The 24,360-nt window shown below is 53.8% G+C and overlaps 1 protein-coding gene across 2 annotated transcripts in view; it reads left to right on the top strand.

The window, feature by feature from the left end:
- SHROOM4 (shroom family member 4) overlaps window positions 1–8,428 on the top strand; it is a 61,413-nt gene extending 52,985 nt beyond the window's left edge. For both annotated transcript variants that reach the window (XM_038417735.2, XM_038417737.2), the window contains 3 exons: window positions 265–442; window positions 703–975; window positions 1,948–8,428. In XM_038417735.2, the coding sequence (XP_038273663.1) occupies window positions 265–442; window positions 703–975; window positions 1,948–2,217 (721 nt within the window). In that variant the 3' untranslated portion in view covers window positions 2,218–8,428. The remainder of the gene's footprint in view (window positions 1–264; window positions 443–702; window positions 976–1,947) is intronic.
- Window positions 8,429–24,360: the final 15,932 nt, after the last annotated feature.

The raw sequence follows: 24,360 nt of genomic DNA, 5'->3' as shown, positions 1-24,360 counted from the left end.
GCATCTCAGCCCCCAATGTCTAACCCCTCCTCCCCATCTGGCAAAGTGCAGCTCCTGTCCCCAAGCTGGAGCTGAGGGATTGGGGGATCTGGTGCCCTGAGATTGCATGCTTAGGGTTCAAAGAGCCTAGTGGAGTTAGGACCCATTAGGATTCAGGTGCAGATTCCCCCATGTCCCTGCCAGTAACTTCCTCATTCTGCAACTGGGAGCTCAGCTTCCCTCTGCTCTGTACTGTGTCCAACCCCGTGTGCCATATGTGTATAGGGAGGAGTTCCAGCCCATCTCCCCTCCCCCGGGGGGCGCCGTCAGCCCCATCTCCTACTCAGCCTATTACAACACCTCGGCGGGCAAGGCTGAGCTGCTCAACAAGATGAAGGAGTTACCGGAGGTAGCGGAGGGGACCTCAGAGGAGGAGGTGGATCACGAGCTAGCACAGAAGAAGGTAAAGTGGGGTGGAGGTTATGTGGATTGTGCGCTGTCTCTAGGACCTGATATTGCCAGGAATAGAATCCAGGAGTCCTGACTCCCAGCCCCTCCTGCTCTAACTACCAGCCTCCACATCCCTCCCAGAGCTGGGGATAGAATCCAGGAGTCCTGACTCCTGGGCTCCCCTGCTCCACATCTCATGAACATGGCACCTGACATGACCCCTGGGTTTTAATGGCCTCTCTCGCCCCCTGCCCCACATTTCTCCCTCCACAGGCACAGCTCATCGAGAGCATCAGCAGGAAGCTGGCGGTGCTGCAGGAGGCACAGCGGGGCCTCCAGGAGGACATCAATGCCAACACAGCACTGGGGGAGGAGGTGGAGTGCCAGGTGAAGGGCATCTGCAAACCCAATGAGTTTGACAAGTTCCGCCTCTTCATCGGAGACCTGGACAAGGTGGTGAATCTGCTGCTGTCGCTCTCGGGGCGCCTGGCCCGCGTGGAGAATGCCCTCAACAGCCTGGACCATGAGGCCACTGAGGACGAGAAGGTATGTGGGGAGGATGCTCTGGGGAGGGGCACAATCCTCTGTATTGGCATGCACATGCCAGCTCGTCCACGTCACCCCGTTAGCCTGGGCACAGGACAGTGGGTCACAAGTAGCAACAAAGGTCTGATCCTGCAGGCGCCCCAGGAATCTGTCCTCCTCCATCCCCTTAGCTGACATAAATGCCCTACTCCAGAGGTGCCTGCAACAGTGCACAGCAACGTTCTATAGGCAGAAGTGGATCAGAATCCTGTGTTCAGCTGACCCACAGGATGAATTTCTGGGGCAGATTGTCGTTACCCAGGTTAAAGTGTGGCTGGGTCACCAGGGCTATGGGTCAAGATTTAGCAGTGCCTTGACCCCAATGCTGCATTAGCAAAGCACAGGTTAGACAGGTGCTCTGTCTCTGTTCAGGAGAGGCTGTGGGTAAGGAATGAGGGGCATTGGCAGAGCTTGTGGGGGCTGGAAATCCAGGGCTGGGGTTGCAGGGGGCTATGGGTTGAAACTGAGATACTGGCAGTGCATGAAGGGGAAGCTTCCCCAGATTTCTGTGCTGTCTCCCCTGACATCCAGTTTCCTCCAATATTTTTAAATTAATTATGTGGCCTGGGCACTGCCCTGTTGAATTGCATGGGGGAGTGTCTCACCTGGGCACTACTCTGTTATGTGTGCGTGGGCAGGGGAAGGGTGTCTCACCTTGGCACTGCCGTGTGGGGGGGGGGAGGAATCTCACCTGGGCACTGCTCTGGTGTGTGTGGGGGGGGGGGGTCGGGGAGGTGTCTCTCTCATCTGGGCACTGCTCTGTTGTGTGGGGGGTCTCACCCGGGCACTACCCTGTTGTGTGGGGAGGAGGGAAGGGAGGGTGTGTGTCTCACCTGGGCACTGCTCTGGTTGGGGGGTGTCTGACCCCCCCCAAGTCTCTGGTGGGTCTGCCATGTGCATTCACTGCTCCCTGCTCTGCCCCCCCCCCCACAGCTGGCGCTGCTGGAGAAGAAGCGGCAGCTGACAGAGCAGTTGGAGGATGCCAAGGAGCTGAAGGAGCATGTGGACCGGCGAGAGAGGGCCGTGTTTGGCACCATCTCGCGTTCCCTGCCAGCCGAGCAGCTCCAGGACTACCAGCACTTTGTCAAGATGAAGTCAGCCCTCATCATCGAGCAGCGGGAGCTGGAGGAGAAGATCAAGCTGGGGGAGGAGCAGCTCAGGTGTCTCAGGGAGAGTCTTCTGCTTGGGCCCAGAGATTATTAGTGCCAGCGCTGCACTCCTGGTGGCCATGTGGCCACGGTCTCTTCCACAGTCATGTGGCCTAGAGCTGACAGCCACGGCCTTCTCATGGGCTGCTGCTGGAGGACCTGGAGCAGAGGGGTGTGTGGGAGTGTCCCGCCATCTCCCACAGCTTCCCACCTGGTGACCCAGGTAAATGGTGCCAGCACGCGTGGGAGCTTATGTACCTTCCAGCTGGCAAGATCTAGCAGGGCTCTGGCACAAATAGGGGGATCAGCACTTCCCAGGGAGCCATGGCCTAAAGCCCTAAAGAGGGGGAGGGTGCACTAGCCATCTCCCTCAGCACCGACCTGCCATGGGCCGGGTCACCAAAGCCAAGCAAACAGTGCTCCAGGTGGGAGGGGCTCTGCTGGAGAGCGGGCTGGGATTTCTGGAGCTGAACTGGAAGCCAAAGGAAACTGGACTCAACACGCCAAAGGGGATGTTGCTTTTGCTTTCCCAGCCCTTGCCAAGGCTTGCAGCAGGATCTACATCTCACCCCTGCTGCCTGCCCAAAGATCCCCTCACGCGGTGCCTGTGGGGGTACCAGCAGGGTGGGGCAGAGGGCATTGCTGCCCCACTACCATGACCCCAGTTGGCATGACCAAAGAGGGTCTCATACATGTGTGTGTGTGTGTGTGTGTGTGTGTGTGTGTGTGTGTGTGTGTGTGTGTGTGAGAGAGAGAGATCCCTGCAAATGTTTTATTTATTTTTGTATTTTAAATTGCTTTTTTCCTAAGGAGGGGCCTTGTGGGAAGGGGGAGAGGCATGCAGGAAGGGGGAGGGGCACAGGGGGAGGGGAGGAGCCAGGGACCTTAGCCCTGGGGAGAGCCTGCCCCCAACGCTACCTTCCTGCCCAGCCCTGGCTTTGGGCCCAGGCACTAGGACTACGCATTCCACCCAAAGCAGGACCTGGAACCAGCAGCCCCCAAGGGACAGGGAATGGTATGAGCCCCTGGCCCTCTGGCTGCCAAGCTGCCTGGCTCTTCCTCAGCCCTCGCTGTTTTGGGTATGCGGGGACCAGGGGGGCTCTGAACATCCCTCACTTCCCACCAGGTTCAGGATGTTCTTAACCGAAACCTCCCCGTCCTGCAGCCAAGGCCAGCTCCTTCACCAGCTCCACACCAGGAGTGGGCACTGCCCCCCCAGTACGGGCCCCTCGCCTGGGGTTTAGCTGGGGAGGCACTGCTCCCTCAGCGCAGGCCCCTCACCTGGGGTACAGCTGAGAGTCACTGTCCCCCTGTGCGGGTCCCTTGCCTACCATTTGTTCTGAGTCCATTCCAGGAGGGTCCAAGAACCTAGGCCAGGATCACCTGGTATCAGACTCACACTCAGATTCTGCCGCAGTTGCGGCTCATTCCCAGGTGTTGCCATGTGGGGCGGTGGCTGGGGCATGGGAATGGAAGCCCAGGACCCCTGGGTTCTCTTCCCCTCTCATCTACTGATTGCATGCAACTATATAAAGTTCCCTGTCTGTGCCTCCGTCCCGCCTGCTGTACAATGAGGTGATGCCACCTGGGCATCTTGGCAAGGAGCTGGGAGCTCTGTGTAGAAACCGCCATATCTCAAACTGTCACCTAGTGCCAAATGGCCACCTGTCCTGGCTTTCAGTCTCAGCGTCCACCTCTCCCTGGGGCATGTGAGGTCTGGATACTCGTCCGTTTGTCCATGGGGCAGCTTTAGGCGTCTTTCACCAGTAGCTCTGGTGGCTTTGGCATATGATGGGAGGGTCCGGGCCTGTTCTCACACATGCTTACACTAGGGCACTGACTCTTCTTCGCTGCCCTCAGCACCTGTCCTATTTGCACCTGCCCTGCTCCTGTCTCCATGGCGCAAGCCTCCCGGTGCCCTTGCACTGCACAAGTTGGTGCAGGTGTGGCACTGCACCTGCACTGCCCATCCCATCCCCTTGCTTTACCCTCCCAGCTCTGCACCCTATACCACCATCATGCCTATCCAGGGGGCATCTGCTCCCCATGTCCGATTGCAGGAGTGGAGTGGAGTTCCATGCCCTAGTGGAATGGGTTCTGGAGTGTGCCCCCCTCTTGGGGGTGTGATTGCTGATGCAATGGGCTGCTGCAGACCCTGCAGGCATCCCAGTTAAGTACCCCCTTGTCTTGCTGGTTGCCAGTCTCCGTAGGAGCTGCTCTGGCTCTCCAGAGTACCTGGTAAACACATTACGCCACATGAGCAAGCAGCTCAGGGATGAGAGACAGCAGGAGAAAGCACTAACCCAGGAACCAAACCCTCTTTCTGCCCTCTCTCTGTCTGGGCAATTAGCATGGCCCAAGCAGCTAGATCCCAGTCTGTCCCGGGTGCAAACCCCATGCCATTGTTCTGGGATTTACCTCCCTGAGAGCTGCACCTGGACTGTAGCTACAGAGACATGGTAGCATCCTATAGTTCTGTAGAAACAGGTTCAGGCTGGGATTTCCTGGCATTAAGGACTTGAGCTGGTCTGTTCCTCCTGGCCCCCCCACTCCACCACTTCTGGCCGTAAAGGGTTAATCACTTCTTCCCCTAATACACATGGCTTCTAAGTAACCAAAGGAATTTGCTGGGGATCTGCCACAAATTCTCAGCCCCCAACATCCTCTTCCTCTCCATTGTGTTTGGAACAATAGTCTAAACCCACTAGGCGCTTAACTCTCTCAGTGCTGTGCTGGGCAGGGCCCATGTCTGGGCTCAGAGCCCCTGCCCTGCTATCTGTGATCTCAGTAACACCAGCCTGCCTAGTCTATTACTACAGAGAGGAGGCTGGTGCTACCTCCCAGCTGGCTCCTGACAGGACGGCCAGAGCCCCTGGGAAGTCTCTTTCTGGCAGGTCAGAGGGACTGTTCTTCCCCTGGGAGCTGAGTAGGAACCTGACCTGTGGGCTGCCTCTCCTACTAGCAGCCCCTGGGGAGATCCCTGCTGTAGCTCTGCAGCTGGCTGTACGGGGCACGTTCCCAGAACACCAGGGATGCCAGCCCTGCTGCAAATGCTAGTGTGGGGGTGGAGTTGGATGGAGCATAGGAGGAGCTCTCTGGAGATAGGAGCGTGACAGCACTTGTTACCATGGGCAGGAGTTGTGCCAGGCAGAGCCCATGCAAGGGGCACAGCTCTCCATTCACCATGGGTCAGAGAAAAGTGCAAGGGTCTGGCCACTGCTCTGGGCAGCTGTTGGTCTGAGGTCATGGAGCTAAACTGGGAGACAGCCTGGCCCTGCCCTTACTGTGATCCTAGAGTATGAGGGAACCCCCATTTCCAGTGCCCTACCTCCCTGCCCGATGCATTTCCAGCCTCTCCCTGGCATTGTGCCATCCAGAGAGGTTGGGTTAGGCTGACGCAGGTTGTGTGCCCAATGGGACCGTATAGATCAGGGCTTGGTATTACTGGAGAGGTACTGAGCCCTCATTGCACTAGAGGTTGCGGGTGCTCTCTGCCCAATGGGGATCAGGCCCCATGTCAGAGCAGGGCCAGCCTTCTAGAGCATTTCCCTTCCTACTCAGCTGCAGGGCGTGCAGTGGGCAGCTAGCTGTCGCCATACACCCTGTCATGTGCCATTCCCCATGTGATCATGCACTCAGTGAGATACCTCAGCCAGGAGTGGGCCAGGGACAGGCAAAAAAACAAAGACATAAATTGAAAATAACCTAACCCCTTGGTGATATAAAAATAGCACTTAAAAAGGGATGGGTCATTTGCTTATGACTCATCTGGGTCACACTCTTTAAGGGGAAGTTTTTGAGCTAGTGATTGGGGGAATAGCTAAGACACTAAACTCTTATAGTGCTCCTTAACACTAACTGAAACTATGCTAAACTTTTGATGAGTGTTTCTCCACCCAGGAAGAGATTGTAGCAAGGACTGGATGTTTTCAGTGTGCTCATGGCAGTAAGAGCCAAACCTGCAGAAGTCTCTCTCGCATCCAGTACTAAACCCTTGAAAAGAAATTAGACATAAGCTTTTTGCTGAATTTGCACGTGATCTTTTCCAATCAAGCCTTGGAACCTGAATAAAACTGGCTGTAGCCAAAGAGGAAATAGCTGCTTTAGAAAAATAAACAACTGATTTGCAAATAATTCAGGTTGAGTAATTACAATGTTATGTGAAAATGCAGCAAAGGGAGCTCAGCATTTCAATGCAGGGTATCCTGTTCCCTCCAGGAGGTGATTAGAGCCATGGGATGAGAAAAGACTCCTGAAATAATACAGGACTATTGAACTGGAAATCCTCATTGTTTCCATGCTGGGCCCTGGATTTCTGACGTGAATCAAATTCTTGGAATCCTTTTTGAGCAATTAGCAGATGTGATGTTACAGCCCCTTTTAATGAGTCTCCTCCCCCAGAGTATTTAGAAATGGAACTGGGACGTGGCACTACTTAACAGTGGCACCACTTAACAATTATCTCCAACACCCCTTACATGCAATGACGAAGCCTCAACACTACACAGATTTAAAAGTTCTTTTAAAGTACTTTTCACCCTCTAGGCTGTTGGACCCATCACACTTCATTCATCTAAAACAGTGGAACTAGCCTGGTCAAGATCACACACTGTCCATTTCACTTCATGATTTTCATGCACTTACCTAAGGCTGCCGTGATTTGAGTTTCTAACACTACAGGGTAGGTTAAATCCACCCAAAGCCTTTGGAGTCTGAAAATGAAGCATTTATATGCCCTGAGCCCAAGAAGCACCCACATGTACGAGCTAGCAAATGTGATTGTTTATTGCATGATGTCAAACCACATAGGCCCCAGCCAAGCCTTCTGGTTAAATCCTCGTCATGTTAATTGGCAGGGCCTAGTTTCACCTCATCCCCCTGCAGCCTGTCCTTTCCCCATGTGGCGTATATGAGACGGGCTTTTGTCCTAGGTCGCCTGCCCTGCCCTGAAGGCCCAGTAAAAGTCAGGCCATCGGGTGCTATGCCCCACAACACAATTCCCATGCCATAGACTTGAGCTGCTGGAGGTGTAGCTCAAAGTGCCATGCCACTGACCTATGGCTTCCCTATGGGTGTTGGGAAGAGTTGTGGTGGGTTATCAGTCAACAGGCATACGGGTTCCTTTGCTGACAGCCTGGGGCAGCTGTGTTCAGTGGATGTAGTGGCTCGGCTGCTGGTTGGTTTCTGATCCTGGCCAGTGGCTTGACAGCCCCAGGCTCCAGTCCCTGCAGTGCGCATGCAGGCCCCGGGGCTTCGAAAGGGCTCTCCACTGGCTTTCAAATGGCACTTTTGCTCCTTCCTGCTGCACCCCAGGCCCTGGCCACAGGCCCTGGGCTAGCTCCTCTCCTCCCCCCATGTGCAGTTGTGTTCAGCACAGAAGCCTGTCAGGGAAAGGCCTTCAGATACCCCTAACTAAAAGCCCTGGTGGGTGGGGAGCCTTATTTCAATTGCCCACTAGAAAGCCACACGCAGGGGCTCACCCCCATGGCTACTGCTCTGTGCTGCGATGCGGGAGCCCCGGCCAGCAGGGTGGGGTGACCAGATGTCCTGATTGTATAAGGACAGTCTCGATATTTGGGACTTTTTTTTTATATGGGCTCCTATTACCCCCCACCCCGTCTCGATTTTTCACACTTGCCATCTGCTCACCCTACAGCAGGGACTAAGTGAGTTGTCCAAGTGGGGAGGGAAAGTGGATCTGCAGAGCCCGTGCTGGTCAATGGGTAGCCTACAGGCTTTAGCAGGCAGGGCGGGGTGGGAAACGTGCTAAGGAAGGCCGGGAAGCCCTCGCTGTGGCAGTGAGACAGGAGGGAAGGAATCTTCTCAGTGTTTGGAATCACAGATGTGGGTGCTGAGCAGCACAGAGCCCCCGCTGGTCATGTGCTGCCTGGTCTCCCTGTGTATAACCCTGACGGCCAGGTGCTAGCATCAGCTGTGCTGTTATTGTCCTGAAGCCTTTAGCATTAACCCCCTTGCCTGACGTGCAAGGCCCAGCCCAGGGATGTGCCAATTGTGTATGATGGGGTTTGTGCTAATGTTGTATATTTTGTGTACCATTGTGCTTCCTACATACTAAAGGTGCAGTGGGCTCTGTACAGCGTCCCAGAGCGGTGTTTTTTACAACGTTGTGTGTATTTTCTAAGTTGTTGATTACTGAACTTGTTAGTGTCCCCAAGCTCTCTGGCCATGGGTATGTATCCCCACCTGGGGAGCACAGGGAGGCGAGGGACACGCTGCATTAAACAGTGCTAAGGACAATGAGCCAATGGGTGTCGTGTGATCGTTCATGCCACTGCTGAGATGTGACAGCAAGAAGATTGAGGCCTCTCTCTACCAGGAGCCATTTGCTGGTGTAGCTCTGTTGGTGCCCTAGCATGCCTAGCAGGACCTAACTTAGCCTGGCCAAGCTGTCTGCTCGCTAGCATTGCTTATGGTAGCCACGCAAAGGGTAAAAGCACAGCTGGGGCTGAACTAGGGCCTTTGCTGGCAGCACTGTGGCACTTGGCTCACACCTCTGAGCAGCTCAGCCACGCTGCCAGACATACCTGGGCTTCAAAATGACCTGGGAGCCTAATGTGCTGAGGTGCTGTTGGCTCCTCAGGTCTGGGCACGCTTCTGAGCCCCCTCATGTAGCCCTGCAGCTGGCCCAAAGGGTGGCTACTCACTGATGGTCCACGGGAGCCAGCAGCTCATGTGAAACGAGCGTGACAACCTGTCTTGGGGACATTAGGCTTGTCGGCTGGGGATCGGGCAGGGAGGGAGATGGAACAGACTGTCCAGTAGGTTACGCTGGCTCCCTCTTCAGTGGGGCCTGCTACTCCCTCAGCTAATGGGCTCTGCATTGCAAAGAAGAGCACCTGGTGCCTGCCTGTGCAAGGAGCTGGAGTAGGGGATCACTGCATGGAAGTGATTGCTGCGGCTGCTTTGTGGGCCAGTTATGACCTGGGTCTGTGTGGGTAGAGCTAGGAATTTGCACCTTTATTTCTAGTCTCAATTTGTCTGGCTTCAGCATCCAGCCGGTGGCTCTTATTCTGCCTTTGTCTGAGAGAAATGAAAGAGCTGAAGCAGTAGCACTGGCCCCTGGGCGGGATGGTGGGAGCAGGACTCTGCTGTCTCGCATGACCACAGAACTTTTAGCTCAAGTCCCCAGGCAGAATCTTTACTCTCCAAAGCATCATGCCCATCTGTGGCACAACACCAATCCTGACACACAGCCTGGCCATGCGCAAGGCACAAGGAACCCAACTGCATTCTGATCCCAGGGTGCTTGTATAAAGCCCCCCTTTTTCCTTGTCGAGGGGCTGGCCTTGCTCTGGGGTCCGTGCAAGATGCCTCCCCCCAAAGCCCGAGTAGCTGTGCACAGCATAGCCACGTTGGTTGCTGGAAGTGTAACCCACACACCCCCTGGGTGTGGTGTTCTGTCCCAGCTAGTGGCACTGAGACCACTTATAGAGAGAGAAATTGAGTCTGCTCTACAGCCTTTGCTAACTGCTAGTTGGCTTTTCGCTCAGGGGGTAGAGGCTCATGTACTAAGCTCCAGAGGCCCCAGGTTCGATCCTGCCCGATAACTGGGGTCTGTCGGTGTTACAAAAGCACTGGTCACCCAATGGCAGATTAACCTGTTCTAAAGCATCAAAGCAGCTGCTACGCTGACTGGGCACAAGGTGCATCCCACTCCTGTCAAATCTGCTCTTGGAGACAGCAGCTCAGTAACAGCGACTGGTCTGCTGCGGCAGTGACTAAAGCCCATGTTGCAGCCACTAGATGGCATGCTCTGCCTGAGGCTGGACCCCGCTAGCAACATGAGCAGTGGCCCTTTTCTCTCTGCTACCCAAAGCCTGGCCTTGCCGAGTCCCAGGCTGAGCTGTGCTGGAGGCAGCAGTGGAATTGGTCTCTGGGCAGCTGTCTGTTTGACTGCTGGGTGTCCAGCCAGCCAGGTGCTGCCCCCACAGGCCCTTCCTTTGGAAGCTTTGTGTGGAGCTGAGATCTGTGCGTGAGGCTAGTTTCACCCCTTCTCCCTCTGCATGGTGCAGCCAGCCCTGCTCCTTTCTCTGCTATAAGTTACCCAGAATTAAACAGCCCAGCCTGGCTGTGGGACAAGCCGGAGAGATAGTGGCTGTATGACCATGTCACAGTTCAGGGCAATTGCACCTGTATTCCCCCTGCTAGGCCTGTGAGGGCACCCACACCGGTCTTGCGACTTCCCTGCAGCTGCCTCTCTTGGGCATAGGGTTGCCAACTTTCCAATTTCTTAAAACTGGAGACTACAGCCCCCCTCCCCTGTTCACTTGCTCCTCCCTCTTCCCCCTGGACTCACCAGCCACCTGCAGAGCTGGGGTGGGAGGTGAAGCGGCGCCTGCCCATGAGATGCAGGTAGGAGTCAGCCCTGGCTGAGAAGGGGCTGGCACAGGTTGATGGCCCAGCAGCGCTCCCAGTCCCCACAACCTGGGCCAGGCTGGCAGCAGCATTTGCAGGCAACAATCGTGGGGGGCGGGGGTGTTATCAGTCTGTCTATCTGTCTGGAAAAGCTGGGCTGGGCTGGGGGAAATATGCCCTTCCCTCCCCACGCTGTGTGTTTGAGCTGGAGGTCAGGCTCGCAATGAGCCATATGCCCTGGCCTTAAGGGCGCTGCTCCCCTACCCTCCCAGGCCGGGCTGAGCCCCCATCCAAGTGGCACTGGTGCTGCAAAGTTTCCTCTGTCCCGGGGAGAAGGGCTGCCCTGCATGGGATCCCCAGCTCAGGTTGCAGCTCGGTGCTGATCATGTGTGTCTCAGAGCCCCTGGAGTGGCTTCCCATGAAGATGGGGTGTTTCTGCAGCAGGCGGGGAGGGGCAGAGCTGGGGAGCAGAGAGGATCATGGAAAATAGGACAGGATCCAAACACAATCCCACAGCGTGGATTGGTACCCACCTGGCTCACAGCCGTGCTGCCCCCACTCTCTGCAAGTGCCCCGCTGCGGTCACACACGCTGCAGAGGGCGCTGCCTTGGCCCCCCCATTCTGGTGCCCCTGCGGGCAGTAATTGGAGTTTTGGTGTACAAGTCCCCTTTTGACTGGACTTTCTGGTCAAAAACTGGACATCTGGCAACCGTACTCAGGCTGCAACCTGCATCTCTCTCTCTCCTGAATGGGGGTTTTCCAGGCTGCACAGCTCCCTGCCAACCCAGTGAATTCCCCAGCAAAGTCAGGCTGCCTAAGCCACATGCATTATGTCTCTCCCTGAGACAGTCAACAGTGCATTGCCCCAGGTAAGCTACCACTCTACTCTTGCTAAGCAAGGACAGTTATTGGTAAGGTACAAAGCATCCCAGAGAACCCCACATACATGCTAAGAGCCTTACCAGAGCTCATCCGCCCAGCTCCACTGGGGCTGTCATGCCTTGCAACCCTTCCCTAAGGACTGGGGACCCACTGGCCAAAGGGGCCTGTCCATTTGCTGGATCTAAACAAAGGCACCAAGGCAGTTTGAACTCAGGCTATTTACCCAGAAGTCCTTTCTTTGGCTGTCAAGCTCTGGAGAATCCCATGTGACCCAGCAGGTGTGATCCTGGACAGGTGCTGGTACCTCCGTGGTTACAGCCTGAGTGAATGTGCCTAATCCCCTCTCACTGTTCCTAATTCCTGCAGGGCTGTGGGCCCTCTCCCCCATGGCAGACAGACCTTGGCCACAATGGTACAGAAACTTCTTTCAGTGAGATTTTGCCAGGCTATTGCAGGCAGTTCCCAACTCTGTCACACGTCATAAACAACACTATAGTTTTGCATGCACAGGAGGCAGAGCTAACGACACCAGATGTGCTGCATTTTACCTGTTGCAGCTCCCTCTAACGCAGGGGCATGTTCCATTTGAAATGCCCCTTGTGCCGTGGCTGGCTTGGCATTTGCAGCCGGTGCAGAGAACAGTGATCAGGTCCCACGCAGCTGTACTAAGCCAGCCATCACTCCCCAGGGCAGCCAGGGGCACCAGATGTCCATCCCGGTGAGGCTTAGGCTCCCATGATGATGCTCTTGGCATCAACCAGTGGTTTTCCTCTTGCTTCTCACGCCCAATGCAGGGACATTCGAAATGGGTTGGTAACGGGCACATCCAATGCTAGTGCTTTGTGCAGCAGCCTCCCGTGAGCCAGCAGCCTGCCCTACCCCAGGGCTGTGTAAACCTTACCCCGCAGACCTGCTCACATGGGTCAGGGGAGAAACAATGTGAGCATAATGACAGGTTTCAGAGTAGCAGCCGTGTTAGTCTGTATTCACAAAAAGAAAAGGAGTACTTGTGGCACCTTAGAGACTAACAAATTTATTAGAGCATAAGCTTTCGTGAGCTACAGCTCACTTCATCAGATGCATTTGGTGGTTTGCATCCTCTCTGTGGGACACCTGCAATGCGAGCAACACCCTGCACACCCTGGGGCTGCCTCCTTCAGTGAGCAGATGCTGCAGCAGCTCCCCCTGCTGGTGGCTGCTTCAGCCCTGAGCTCCTCTCCCAGCACTGTGCTTCCTGACTGCCTGAATTGCCAGCCTCTGTCCCTCAGATGCTGCCCTGCTCCCACAAAGCCCCAGCTCAGCCCCCAAACTGCAGGATGCTGCCATTCTCCACAGCCAAAGCTCAACTCTGCCACCCAGTGGCCTGGCCAGGTATAGCTAGGTTGTACCCAGGGTAGCACTTCCCTATGTGCCAAGTTAGCATCCTTGTCCCTCTCTGATGCCTAGCAGCTCTCCAGGTAAAATTCTGCTCTCTCTACCCCCACTTTCCTGCCTCCAAAGGGCCAGGAAATAAAGATGCATGAACTCCCATGTCTACACTACACCCAGGAGAGGGAGCAGGAATCATGCCTTGCTCTACACAGGGTTAGATGGTACAAACTGAGGCCAATGGAGCAGTGCTGATTGACAATAGCTGGGGAGCTTGTCCCAGTGATCCAGTGGAGAGCTGTTGATTTATAGTAGCGGGGGCGCTGGCCCATAGTCCTGCCCAATGACTTCTCTTTCCAGCCAGGGCACCCCGGGCTCCCTGCAGGCTGTAGCTCAGCAGGGAAGTCAGTGAGCTGGAGGCCAAGTGTAATTGTAACCTGCCCCCCAGGGCAGTCCCATGCTATGCTCCTGGCCCAGCTCCCAGGGACAGACTCATGGCACTTTCAGAGGGAGAGAGATTGGACTCTGAAACCAGGTGCCCTAGTAATGCTCATGTGGGGCTGCCTCAACCAAGTGCCCATAGAATCTGCCAGCTGCCACTCGGCGCAGCATGGCATGTCTTGGTGCAGATGGGTAAGTGTCAGCAGCGATGCAGGCACAAACTGGAATGGGGCCTCTGTCAGCAACACACAAATCCACAGGGGCTCTTGAGCCTGGCTAAAGGGGCCACTTGTGGGCATTTCTGGGCATGGGCTCCTTTCCCCCCAGAATGTACCAGAGCATGGACACGTTCTTCCAGAATTCCCCCCCGAGCATGGCTGTTTGCAGCAGTGTTGGTGTATCCCACGGGCAGCAGATGTCACTTGAGCCCCTCATTTCAGCCTCCAGCATTGGCCCACAGCTAGGATTCAAATTGCTGTAGGGGTTGGACACTTGGGATGGCTTCCTCTGCCCAAGTATGTAAGCCAGCCACAGTCAGTGTGTGATGGGTCCATCATCGGCCTGACCCATAGAGTCTGTGTGACAGTGCCCACGGGGGTGTTCTGCAGGTGGAGGCCCTACCCCATGCCAGCTGGCAGCCTCCACCCCCACAAACATGATACAGCTCTGTGGTAACCTAGAATCCTATTTTCGATGCCTCTGACTCAAGGAATATTTCCAACACACCTCTGAACAGCATACTAACCCACAGAGAGTTTCCTACCAAGACTACAAAAAGAAGGATTCTGGATGGACTCCTCCTGAAGGTTGAAACAACAGACTGGCCTTCTACATAGAGTGCTTCCGCCAATGTGCACAGGCTGAAACTGTGGAAAAGCAGCATCACTTGCCCCATAACCTCAGCCGTGCAGAACACAATGCCATCCACAGCCTCAGAAACAACTCTGACATCATAATCAAAAAGGCTAACAAAGGAGGTGCTGTCGTCATCATGAATAGGTCAGAATATGAACAAGAGGCTGCTAGGCAGCTCTCCAACACCACTTTCTACAAGCCATTACCCTCTGATCCCACTGAGGGTTACCAAAAGAAACTACAACATCTGCTCAAGAAACTCCCTGAAAAAGTACAAGAACAAATCCGCACAGACACATCCCTGGAACCCCAACCTGGGGTATTCTATCTGCTACCCAAGATCCATAAACCTGGAAATCCTGGATGCCCTATCATCTCAGGCATTGGCACCCTGACAGCAGGATTGTCCGGCTATGTAGACTTCCTCCTCAGGCCCTACACTACCTGCACTCCCAGCTATGACCACCACTGACTTCCTGAGGAAACTACAATCTATCGGTGATCTTCCTGAAAACACTCTCCTGGCCACTATTGATGTAGAAGCCTCTACACCAACATTCCACACAAAGATGGACTACAAGCCGTCAGGAACAGTATCCTCAATAATGTCATGGCAAACCTGGTGGCTGAACTTTGTGACTTTGTCCTCACCCATAACTATTTCACATTTGGGGACAACGTATACCTTCAAATCAGCGGCATTGCTATGGGTACCCGCATGGCCCCAAAGTATGCCAACATTTTTATGGCTGACTTAGAGCAACGCTTCCTCAGCTCTCGTCCCCTAATGCCCCTACTCTACTTGCACTACATTGATGACATCTTCATCATCTGGACCCATGGAAAAGAAGCCCTTGAGGAATTCCACCATGATTTCAACAATTTCCCTCCCACCATCCACCTCAGCTTGGACCGGTCCACATAAGAGATCCATTTCCTGGACACTAAGGTGCTAAGAAGCGATGGTCACATAAACACCACCCCATACTGGAAACCTACTGACCGCTATTCCTACCTACATTCCTCCAGCTGTCATCCAGATCACACCACACAATCCACTGTCTACAGCCAAGCTCTACGTTACAACCGCATTTGCTCCAACCCCTCAGACAGAGACAAACACCTACAAGATCTCTATCAAGCATTCTTACAACTATAATACCCACCTGTTAAAGTGAAGAAACAGACTGACAGAGCCAGAAGAGTACCCAGAAGTCACCTACTACAGGACAGGCCCAACAAAGAAAATAACAGAACGCCACTAGCCATCACCTTCAGCCCCTAACTAAAACCTCTCCAATGCATCATCAAGGATCTACAACCTATCCTGAAGGATGACCCATCACTCTCACAGATCTTGGGAGACAGGCCAGTCCTTGCTTACAGACAGCCCCCCAACCTGAAGCAAATACTCACGAGCAACCACACACCACACAACAGAACCACTAACCCAGGAACCTATCCTTTCAACAAAGCCCGTTGCCTACTCTGTCCACATATCTATTCAGGGGACACCATCATAGGGCCTAATCACATCAGCTACAATATCAGAGATTCATTCACCTGCACATCTACCAATGTGATATATGCCATCATGTGCCAGCATGCCCCTCTGCCACGTACATTGGTCAAACTGGACAGTCTCTACGTAAAAGAATAAATAGACACAAATCAGACGTCAAGAATTATAACAGTCAAAAACCAGTTGGAGAACACTTCAATATCTCTGGTCACTCGATTACAGACCTAAAAGTGGCAATACTTCAACAAAAAAACTTCAAAAACAGACTCCAAAGAGAGACTGCTGAATTGGAATTAATTTGCAAACTGTATACAATTAACTTAGGCTTGAATAGAGATTGGGAGTGGATGGGTCCTTACATAAATTAAAACTATTTCCCCAAGTTTCTCCCCCCCCTCACTGTTCCTCCGACGTTCTTGTCAACTGCTGGAAATGGCCCACCTTGATTATCACTACAAAAGGTTCCCCCGCCTCCCAGCTCTCCTCCTGGTAATAGCTCACCTTACCTCATCACCCTTGTTACAGTGTGTATGGTAACATCTATTGTTTCATGTTCTCTGTGTATATAAATCTCCCCACTGTATTTTCCACTGAATGCATCCGATGAAGTGAGCTGTAGCTCACGAAAGCTTATGCTCAAATAAATTTGTTAGTCTCTAAGGTGCCACAAGTACTCCTTTTCTTTTTTTGGTCAGTGTGTGGCTGTAGTGTAGGCAGATCCAGAGCATGAATTTCACCCCTGAGCAGGGTCCCACTTATGCCCCGAGAGCTCTTGCTGACTTTCTGAATGGGGTTAATTTCACACACAAGCCAGATGCTTCACACCGCGTGGGCTCTACCAGCCACTGGGTGGCGGTGCTGAGCCTCAGGAAAGAGAAAGGCGTTGCTGGGCATTTCCAGGCCCTTGTGAGCTTGACTGAGTTTTTACTGAAAGCAAATGTGATATTAGTAAATGCGCTGTGAGGAAGGTGTGAGACAGGGCCGGGGCTACGCAAGGGAGCTACACAGATCATCAGCAGGGCGGTGAACTGACAGGGGAAGGCAAAAGATAGGAACACCTGGAAGACAGACATAGGTGGGGGAGGCAGTGAAAATACAGCCCTTAACACCAGCCCCATAGCATGTCCCTCCCTTTCCTCCCACCAGCTCAAAGTGCTTTACAAAGGAGGTTAAGTAGCATAACCTCCATTTCACAGATAGGGAAACTGAGGCACAAAGCAACAAGCTGACTTGCCCAAAGTCACTCAGCAGGCCAGTGGCACAGCTAGGAATAGACCCCAGCTAGGAGGGCATCACAGCTAGGAGCAATTCCCAGCCTCATGCCTCCTGAGTAGATGTCCGCTCCACAGTGCTGGCCCATTGTCATGTAGAACACAAGACGGGCTGTCTCACTCGACACGAGCCCAAGCGAGATCAGTGGGACTCAGCTGTGCCCTAGCTGTGAGGCCGTAGAGCTGGGCCAGAGGCCCATGCTATGCTGAACAAAGAGCCCCTGCCTCCACTCCAGAATAAGTGACCGTGTAAAGGCTGAGGTCAGTGGCTGGATTCACGGCAGCGCGCTGCTGGGCCATAAGCGTGCTGTAGAGCCGAGCTGAGACAAGGCACCAATCTCAATGAGGGAGGCCCACAAGCCAGCATGGAGGTATCCAGCATCTGCCTGTCTGTGCTGGGGTTGGGATGGGACCCGAGGAGCTGCCTGACAGTCTGACAGGTGCTATAGAGTGCCTGGCCATGCCCTGCTCCCAGCACAGCTCCATGCCGCGTGGCTCCTCTGTGACTCAGCGCTGCCATGAAGCTCACATGGTCCATTAAACAGGAGTGCTGGGGCTGGAAGCACTGGGGACTCCATTAGCGAGCACAGTCCCCGAGCCGCAACCTCACTGCAGCGCTGGGACACTGCCCAATGCCTCCATGGCCCATCTAAGATCAGTGTGGTTTGCCATGGAGAAGCAGTTGGCACTGGCCTCTGGCTACGGCTAGCCCCTGCTCCTGGCACTCAAGGCTGCCTGAGGGGGCAGCATCTCTGGCCCCGCCCATGTTGGCTGCAGCACCAATGAGGTGCCAGAGGCACTCAGCACCCCAGGCTAAATGGCCCAGCGAGCTGGGAACCATGGATCCTGTGGGAGGGGCAGACTCTGTGCCCAGTGGGGCTCAGAGCCACTGACCCAGATGGAGGAGTCACTGCCCAAGTGGGCTAGCAGGGCTGATGAGGAGGAGCCATCACCTCTCGGTGGGGCTGGGTGTGATTGCTGTTGCGGGCAGGGGCAGCCCTGATCGGGCCTCAGATGTGGCTGTGGGGCTGACATGGCTCAGTGCTGGATGGGGTCTTTGCCCTGCAGTGGGACTGGGGGAGGAGCTGGCTCTATCTCTCTTGGCCATGCCCTGGCAGGTCTCCTAGCTGGGCACTGCTGAAACCAGTGGGGTAGGATTCAACATGCTGCTTCCCACTCCCACCACATGGGGGTGAGCTTGAGGCACTACGATTGTATCCTGCACAGGCTCTGTGCAGTGCTCTGTCCCCCATCTAGTGGTGGCTGGGCCACACACAGGTTGCTGAGCATTCCTGGCCTGCACAGCAGGCTTTAGCTCAGAGGCTGATGGTGTCAGATCTGATGATCGCAGGTTTGATCCCTGCTGCTGGTGACCCTCCCAGGGTTGCAGCATTACACAGCCATCTCAGCAGTAGTGCAGACCCCCTAGAAGCAGGGGCTGGACAAAGCCACGGCTCTCAGGGCACAGGGCAGGCCTAATGGAGAGCCAGCATCTGCCTTCCACTCCCAGTGCAAAGCCCAGCCCATGTCAGCAGTGCGGGGTGCCAAGGCTCACTCTTCCCAGCTTCCTGCTCATCAGCCATGCAGTTGCAGGGCAGGGCTGCCCCCAAGTCATGCTGATCCCCCACTTGTATCCTGCTGGCTGGGAGAGCTGCCTGTAGGAGCTCTGGGAAGAGAGGTGCTGCTGGCCTCTCACTTAGCAGAGTGTGGGAGCAGAAGGGGTTAATAGGGGACACAGGGAGGGTGGGGAAAGGCCCTGCCCCTTAAAGGGCACCTGCCCTGGCTCCTGTGGGCGCAGAGCTGCTCCCCTGCTGCACCACATGTAGCACCTGTGTGGAGCTGGCCATGAGGAGAAGCCACTAGGGTGGTTGGGAGCAAACAATTCTCCTGCTCTGGCTCCTGAAGCCACTGCCTTCTCTGTGACATCACCATTGTTGCCATGGCAACCAGTGGTGATGTCACACAGCAAGGGACTGGATTTGGGAGGCAGGAAAGCGGGTGTAGTCCTCAGCCATTCTATTTTACCGGTGGGGAAACTGAGGCACAGGACAATGGCTCACCCAATATTCCCCTGGGAGGCAGTGGCAGTGCGATGGCTAGATACTGGACCACCCCCCAGCCCTGCACTGGAGCCTCCTCTCCTTGTTCCTTCCTGCAGGGGAGTCAGGCAGATGCGGGCTATTGGGAACTTTGCAAAGTCCCAGATTTTCCATGCCAGGGGTAACTGGGTCCTTGCCGTCAGGGGAGAGGGTTCACAGGTTATGAATTTGCCAGCAACATTCACAGCCTTGCCACCTCTGTGAATAGTAACTGATCCCACTCACGCTGCCAGGCCTGCAGCACAGGCTGTGGGTACACCGATATATTAAGACTCTGAGCTATTTGATGGTTAAAAATACATTTGTGGAGGTTTAACTAGGGAATGTTGCCATAAATCTTGATCAAGAGACTTTTAACAACCGGCACAAGTCTCCCCTACTCCCCTGTCCCCTTGCTGAAGGGCAGCTTCAGTCTAGCCACAGATCTGTTAGGTCCTGAGCCTGCCCCATTGAAACTAGCTTCCACAATGGGAGCTAGATTGTGCCACAAGAACACTAGCAGTGGCAGAGCAAGCATCCTAGCACAGCTCCCACCAATGCCTCATCCCTGCCCTGGAGGGAGCCCCCCTCTACTCATAGGAAGGGAGCTAATTCAATGACCCATTCAGTCCTCCTCAGTTTCCCTGCTGAGACAGAAAAGAAGGGGGTCAAGTGTGATGGTGTTTTCAGTGCTTCAAAAGGCCAATTTTACAAAGCTGAAAACAATGATCAGCTGGGAGGACATATTTATACAGAAAAATGCAAATGATAATGAGAGACTGTTTAAGAATATTTTAATTAAGTGACCCAAAAGCCACACTCTCAGAATCAAGAAGAAAGGCTAAAAACAATCAACCTGGTTTAGAAAGGAAATGGAAGCAGCTGTAACTACCCCTCTCCACTTCATCCACCTCCCTGATATGTAACAAATAGTAAAAGGGGAAGTTGATGAAAATGAATAGAAATTGGAAGTTCAGTGTTGTAGAGAATTGATAAGGGAAGCAAAAGGACACAAGGAAAACTCTATGGCCAACAGACTTAAGGACAATAAGAAGGAGTTTTTTAAAGTAGGAAGTCCTAGCAATGGTACTGGTCCATTGCTAGATGGAAATGGTAGAATTGTCAATTATAATGCAGAAAAGGCAAAAGTGTTCGATAAATATTTCTATTTTGGGGAAAAAAGCAGGATGAGGTATTACTATATAATATAATGATGATTAAATACTTTCCATATAGAGTGTAACTCAGGTGGATGTTAACTAGCAGCCACTAAGTTAGACATTTTTAAATCAGCAGCTCTAGATAACTTGCCTCCAAGAACTTTCAAAAAGCTGGCTGAGGAGCTCTTAGACTCATTAATGTTTATTTTCAAGGTGTCTTTGAACACCAGGGTCATTCCCAAGGACTACAAGAAAGTTAATGTTGTGCCATTATTTAAAAAGAGTAAACAGGATGAATAAGTAAGAATAGATCTGTCAACCTGACATTGATCCCAGGTGAAATGATAGAATGGCTGATATGGGAGTCAATTAATAATTCATTGTGAATAGTATAATTAAAAACAACCACCATGAAAAATTATTCTTCTTTGAGTGCTGGTCCCTACGTGGATTCCAAACGCAGGTGTGCATGTGCTCCACGTGCTGGAGATGGAACTGTTCATAGATGACCCATGTGTGCATCGTGCATCAGCGACGTGGCATGTCTGAGGCTTTAAGACGTTGCATGGGTCGATGCCGCTCCAGTTCCCTCTTACCGCTGCATGGCCGGAGTCAGAACCCCTGTTCCTTGGTGTTCTTAGCAATCTAAGAGTACTGCAATCAAACCTTTCATAGTATATAGTTTTCTTATCTAATTAATTAGTTGTCCATTATTCACTGTAGTTAGGTTCTCTCCTTGGACTCCCCCTCTTGGGGACTTCTCCTCCCTTCCGGCCCAGGGACTATGCCCTGTCAAGCTGGCTTCAAAAATTGTGCCTTGTGCCCTTGCTCCTTCTCAGTGAGTGATGAGTACACCCATTGCCTGTATTGCCTGGGTAAAGCCCATATAGTTTCCTGCTGTTCCATCTGCTGCTCATTCCCATCACAGACCCGAGCAGGTTGTGAACTTCACCTCTGTAATTTTTTAATAGAGGAGACAATGCACCCGCGTGCACAACCAGACCCGGCTCCACTGGAACCACTGGAGCGGCACCCGTCACCAGTGGTGAGCACCTCACTGGGTCCCTCAAATGTGGCACCAGCGGCACCGTCATATCCACCTAAGCCCCACCGGGCACAAGAAGCACAGGCACGAAGGCAGCTCCCCAGTGGGGACTGCCTCAAAACACAGTCTTCCCTCCCCGGGCCGTGATAGTTAGGTGAGAAGTCATGTGTCACAGCAGAAGGTTCAGCTTCAACTCCGGCCCCAAAGAGAGCGTACCTGGGCACCTCTCCAAACACCGGCGCTCACCACCAACCCCACCTTCTAGCGCCCCAACACCTGGACCTTCTACTTCACTCCCGACACTGTTGACTCCACCAGGACCCTCATGCTTGATGCATCCGGTTCTGCACACTCCAGGCTGTTTATTGCCTCTCACATCGTTGGCAGAGCTTACATTGCCCTTTGTGAGCACCCCACAGTGCTCTGGACCTCCACCCAGCTCCAGACTCCCTTCTCTGGCAGACGAACCTCTTGTCCTCCATCATTCTCTGCTGGCTCCAGTGACAGACGAGCCCCTCTTGCTCGTCGACTGTCCTCCCGCTCGACACCTGGCACCGTCAGTTCCACCAGCGCTGACAGCTCCTCCTTTACTGGATCCTTCAGAGTCTAACTGGTCTTTCCATGTGGACATGGCCCTTTTTCCCGGCCCACCTACAGCTGGACCCTCAACACCAGTTTTACCCTCTGGACTATGGTCCTGCAGCTGACCCATGTTTCCGTACCCATCGGCACCACCAATGCATGGCAATGCATGGCAACCCCTACTCCTGGCTTTACTGGCCCCCATGGGTCCCCCTACCATCATGCAGTATGCATTACTCGCACCACTCATCTGCTGCACAAACTGCCACCCTCCAGGAAGAACCCCTGGATGCTCCATCTCCATCAGCACTGCTGGCCCCGGCCGCACCATCAGAACCACCCACCCCAATAGGCACTTTGTCATCACCAGACTATGCCCTTATGCCACCTTTCCTCTCACCACCAGATGACCTTGCACAGTACAAGTCCCCGCTCCATCACATGGCTACTGCTATCAATGGCCCAGTGCAAGATGTTCAGGTCTCCAGGACCAGTTCCTTCAACCTCCTGGATCCTCTCGTATGGCTTTATCCACCCATGCTGCCATAATACAACTGGCCCAGATGGTGTGGCACACACCAGCATTCTGCTCCCCTTACACCAAAAAGGGCAGAACGACGCTAATTCATTCCCTCAAAGGGCACCAACTTTCTTTTTACCCACCCATCACCTAATTCCCCAGTGGTCAATGCCACCACCGAACGTGTCCCTCAGCAACATTTGAAATCTACCCCCCCCCCCCGACCGTGCAATCAAGAAACTAGACTTGATGGGTCACAAGATTTCTTCATCAGCAGGGTTACAGTTCCACATTGCCAGATACCAGGTTATTCTTGCCAAATACAACTTCCTGTCCTATTCCAAGCTGGCAGACTCCCAAGACTCTCTTTCACCAGACCAACAGCAGGAGTTCCAACGCCTGCTAGACGTGGGGAAAATTTGTAGCCAAGGTTGCGCTCCAGGATGCGGTTGAAGCAGCAGACATTGCATCTTGCTGCTTGGCCTCTGCCACAACTCTTGGCTCCAGTCTAGCAGCTGCCCCAAAGAGATCCAGACGACCCTTGACGCCCTCCCTTTCGATAATAAGAAATTATTCAGTGACAAAACGGACTAGTCCCTTCACTCCCTCAAGGACTCCTGAGCTACCCTCTGTTCCCTGGGCATCTATACTGCAGCCCCCACCTGCCGACAGCAACAGCTATCCTTCTGCCCTCTGACCACTTACCAACTGAACGCCCAGCGACCACCTGACCCACCTCGCCACCGCCCTCACTCCCAGCGACCCCGACAGTCCTCTTCTGCCACCTCTGCTGCCTCCCCCTCTGACTGACCACCCAAACAACCATTTTGACTCTTCCCTTGAGACCCGCAAACTCTCCTTGGCCTTTCCAGTTATGCCACGAGTTGTCTTTGGGGGTCGTCTTGCCCACAACTGGGGCAGAATCACCTCCGACCATTGGGTGCTGGACATCATCCCTCAGGGTACCTTATTACATTTTTTTCCTTCCCTCCTCGCCACTCACCCAAGGGCCACCCTCTGAACCCTTCCCAATACTATCTTCTCCACCACACTCCTCCACAAAGGTGCCATAGAACCTGCTGCATGACGTTACCATGGCTGTGGCCTCTATTCCCCTGATTTCCTCATTCCAAAGAAAGGGGGTGGTCTTCGCTCCATCCTGGACCTCCGCTCCGCTCTCTGAACAAGTTTCCGGATGGCCACCCTCCCCTTCTTCATCTCGTCCCGTCCCCATGTATCTGGATTCACAGCTCTCAAGATGAAAGATGCATACTTTCACATAGACATCCACCCCATTCATCGCAAATTCCTTCACTTCATAGTGGGCAGTGCCCATTATCAGTTCTGTGTTCTTCCCTTCGGAATGGATCCCCCCCTCACGTCTTCATGAAGGTCTTCATGGTTATGGTGGCCCACATGTGCCGACTGGGCCATACCCTTTCCCTTACTGGATGACTGGCTTCTCGTGGCACCCTATTGCTCCCGCCTCCTGGCCACCGTATGGACTCCATGCTCCCTACTCCACAGTTTGAGCATTTACATCAGTGAGGAAAAGTTGATCCTTGTCCCCACCCACATGCTTACTGTTATAGGGGCACACCTGGACTCTCTTGCAGCCCAGGCCTTTCTCCCCAAGGACAGCTTCGCCGCCTTTGCGACGCTCCAGTGCCGTCCAGCACACGCGTCCCTCAGTCCTCTCCCTCCTTGGCCACATGGCGGCCTGCACTGCTGTTATGCCATATGCCCACCTCCATATGTCTTGCCTTCAACACTAGCTCTGCACTGTCTATGATCCGCAGTCAGACCGACTAAACAAACCACTCATCCTCCCTGCTTGTGTGTTAGCTTCCTTTGCCTGGTGGTACACCCCCACCCTTACCACAGATGCTTTCTTTGTGGGCTGGGGCACCCGTCTTGGGACCACATGGCACAAGGCCTTTTGTCACCATGAGAAGCATGGATGCACATCAACATCCTAGAGCTCCGGGCAAGCCGCCTTGCCTGTCAAGCTTCCCTCCACTCCCCCCACGTTCAAATACTGCCAGACAACATGATAACGGTCATAGACATCAACAAGCAAGGCAGTGCTAGGTCCCC

This window comes from Dermochelys coriacea, chromosome 9 (genome assembly GCF_009764565.3).
Source record: "Dermochelys coriacea isolate rDerCor1 chromosome 9, rDerCor1.pri.v4, whole genome shotgun sequence".
Classification (NCBI taxonomy): Eukaryota; Metazoa; Chordata; order Testudines; family Dermochelyidae; genus Dermochelys; species Dermochelys coriacea.
The sequence above is the reverse complement of the archived record's forward strand: the minus strand, read 5'-3'. Positions and strand labels throughout refer to the sequence as shown.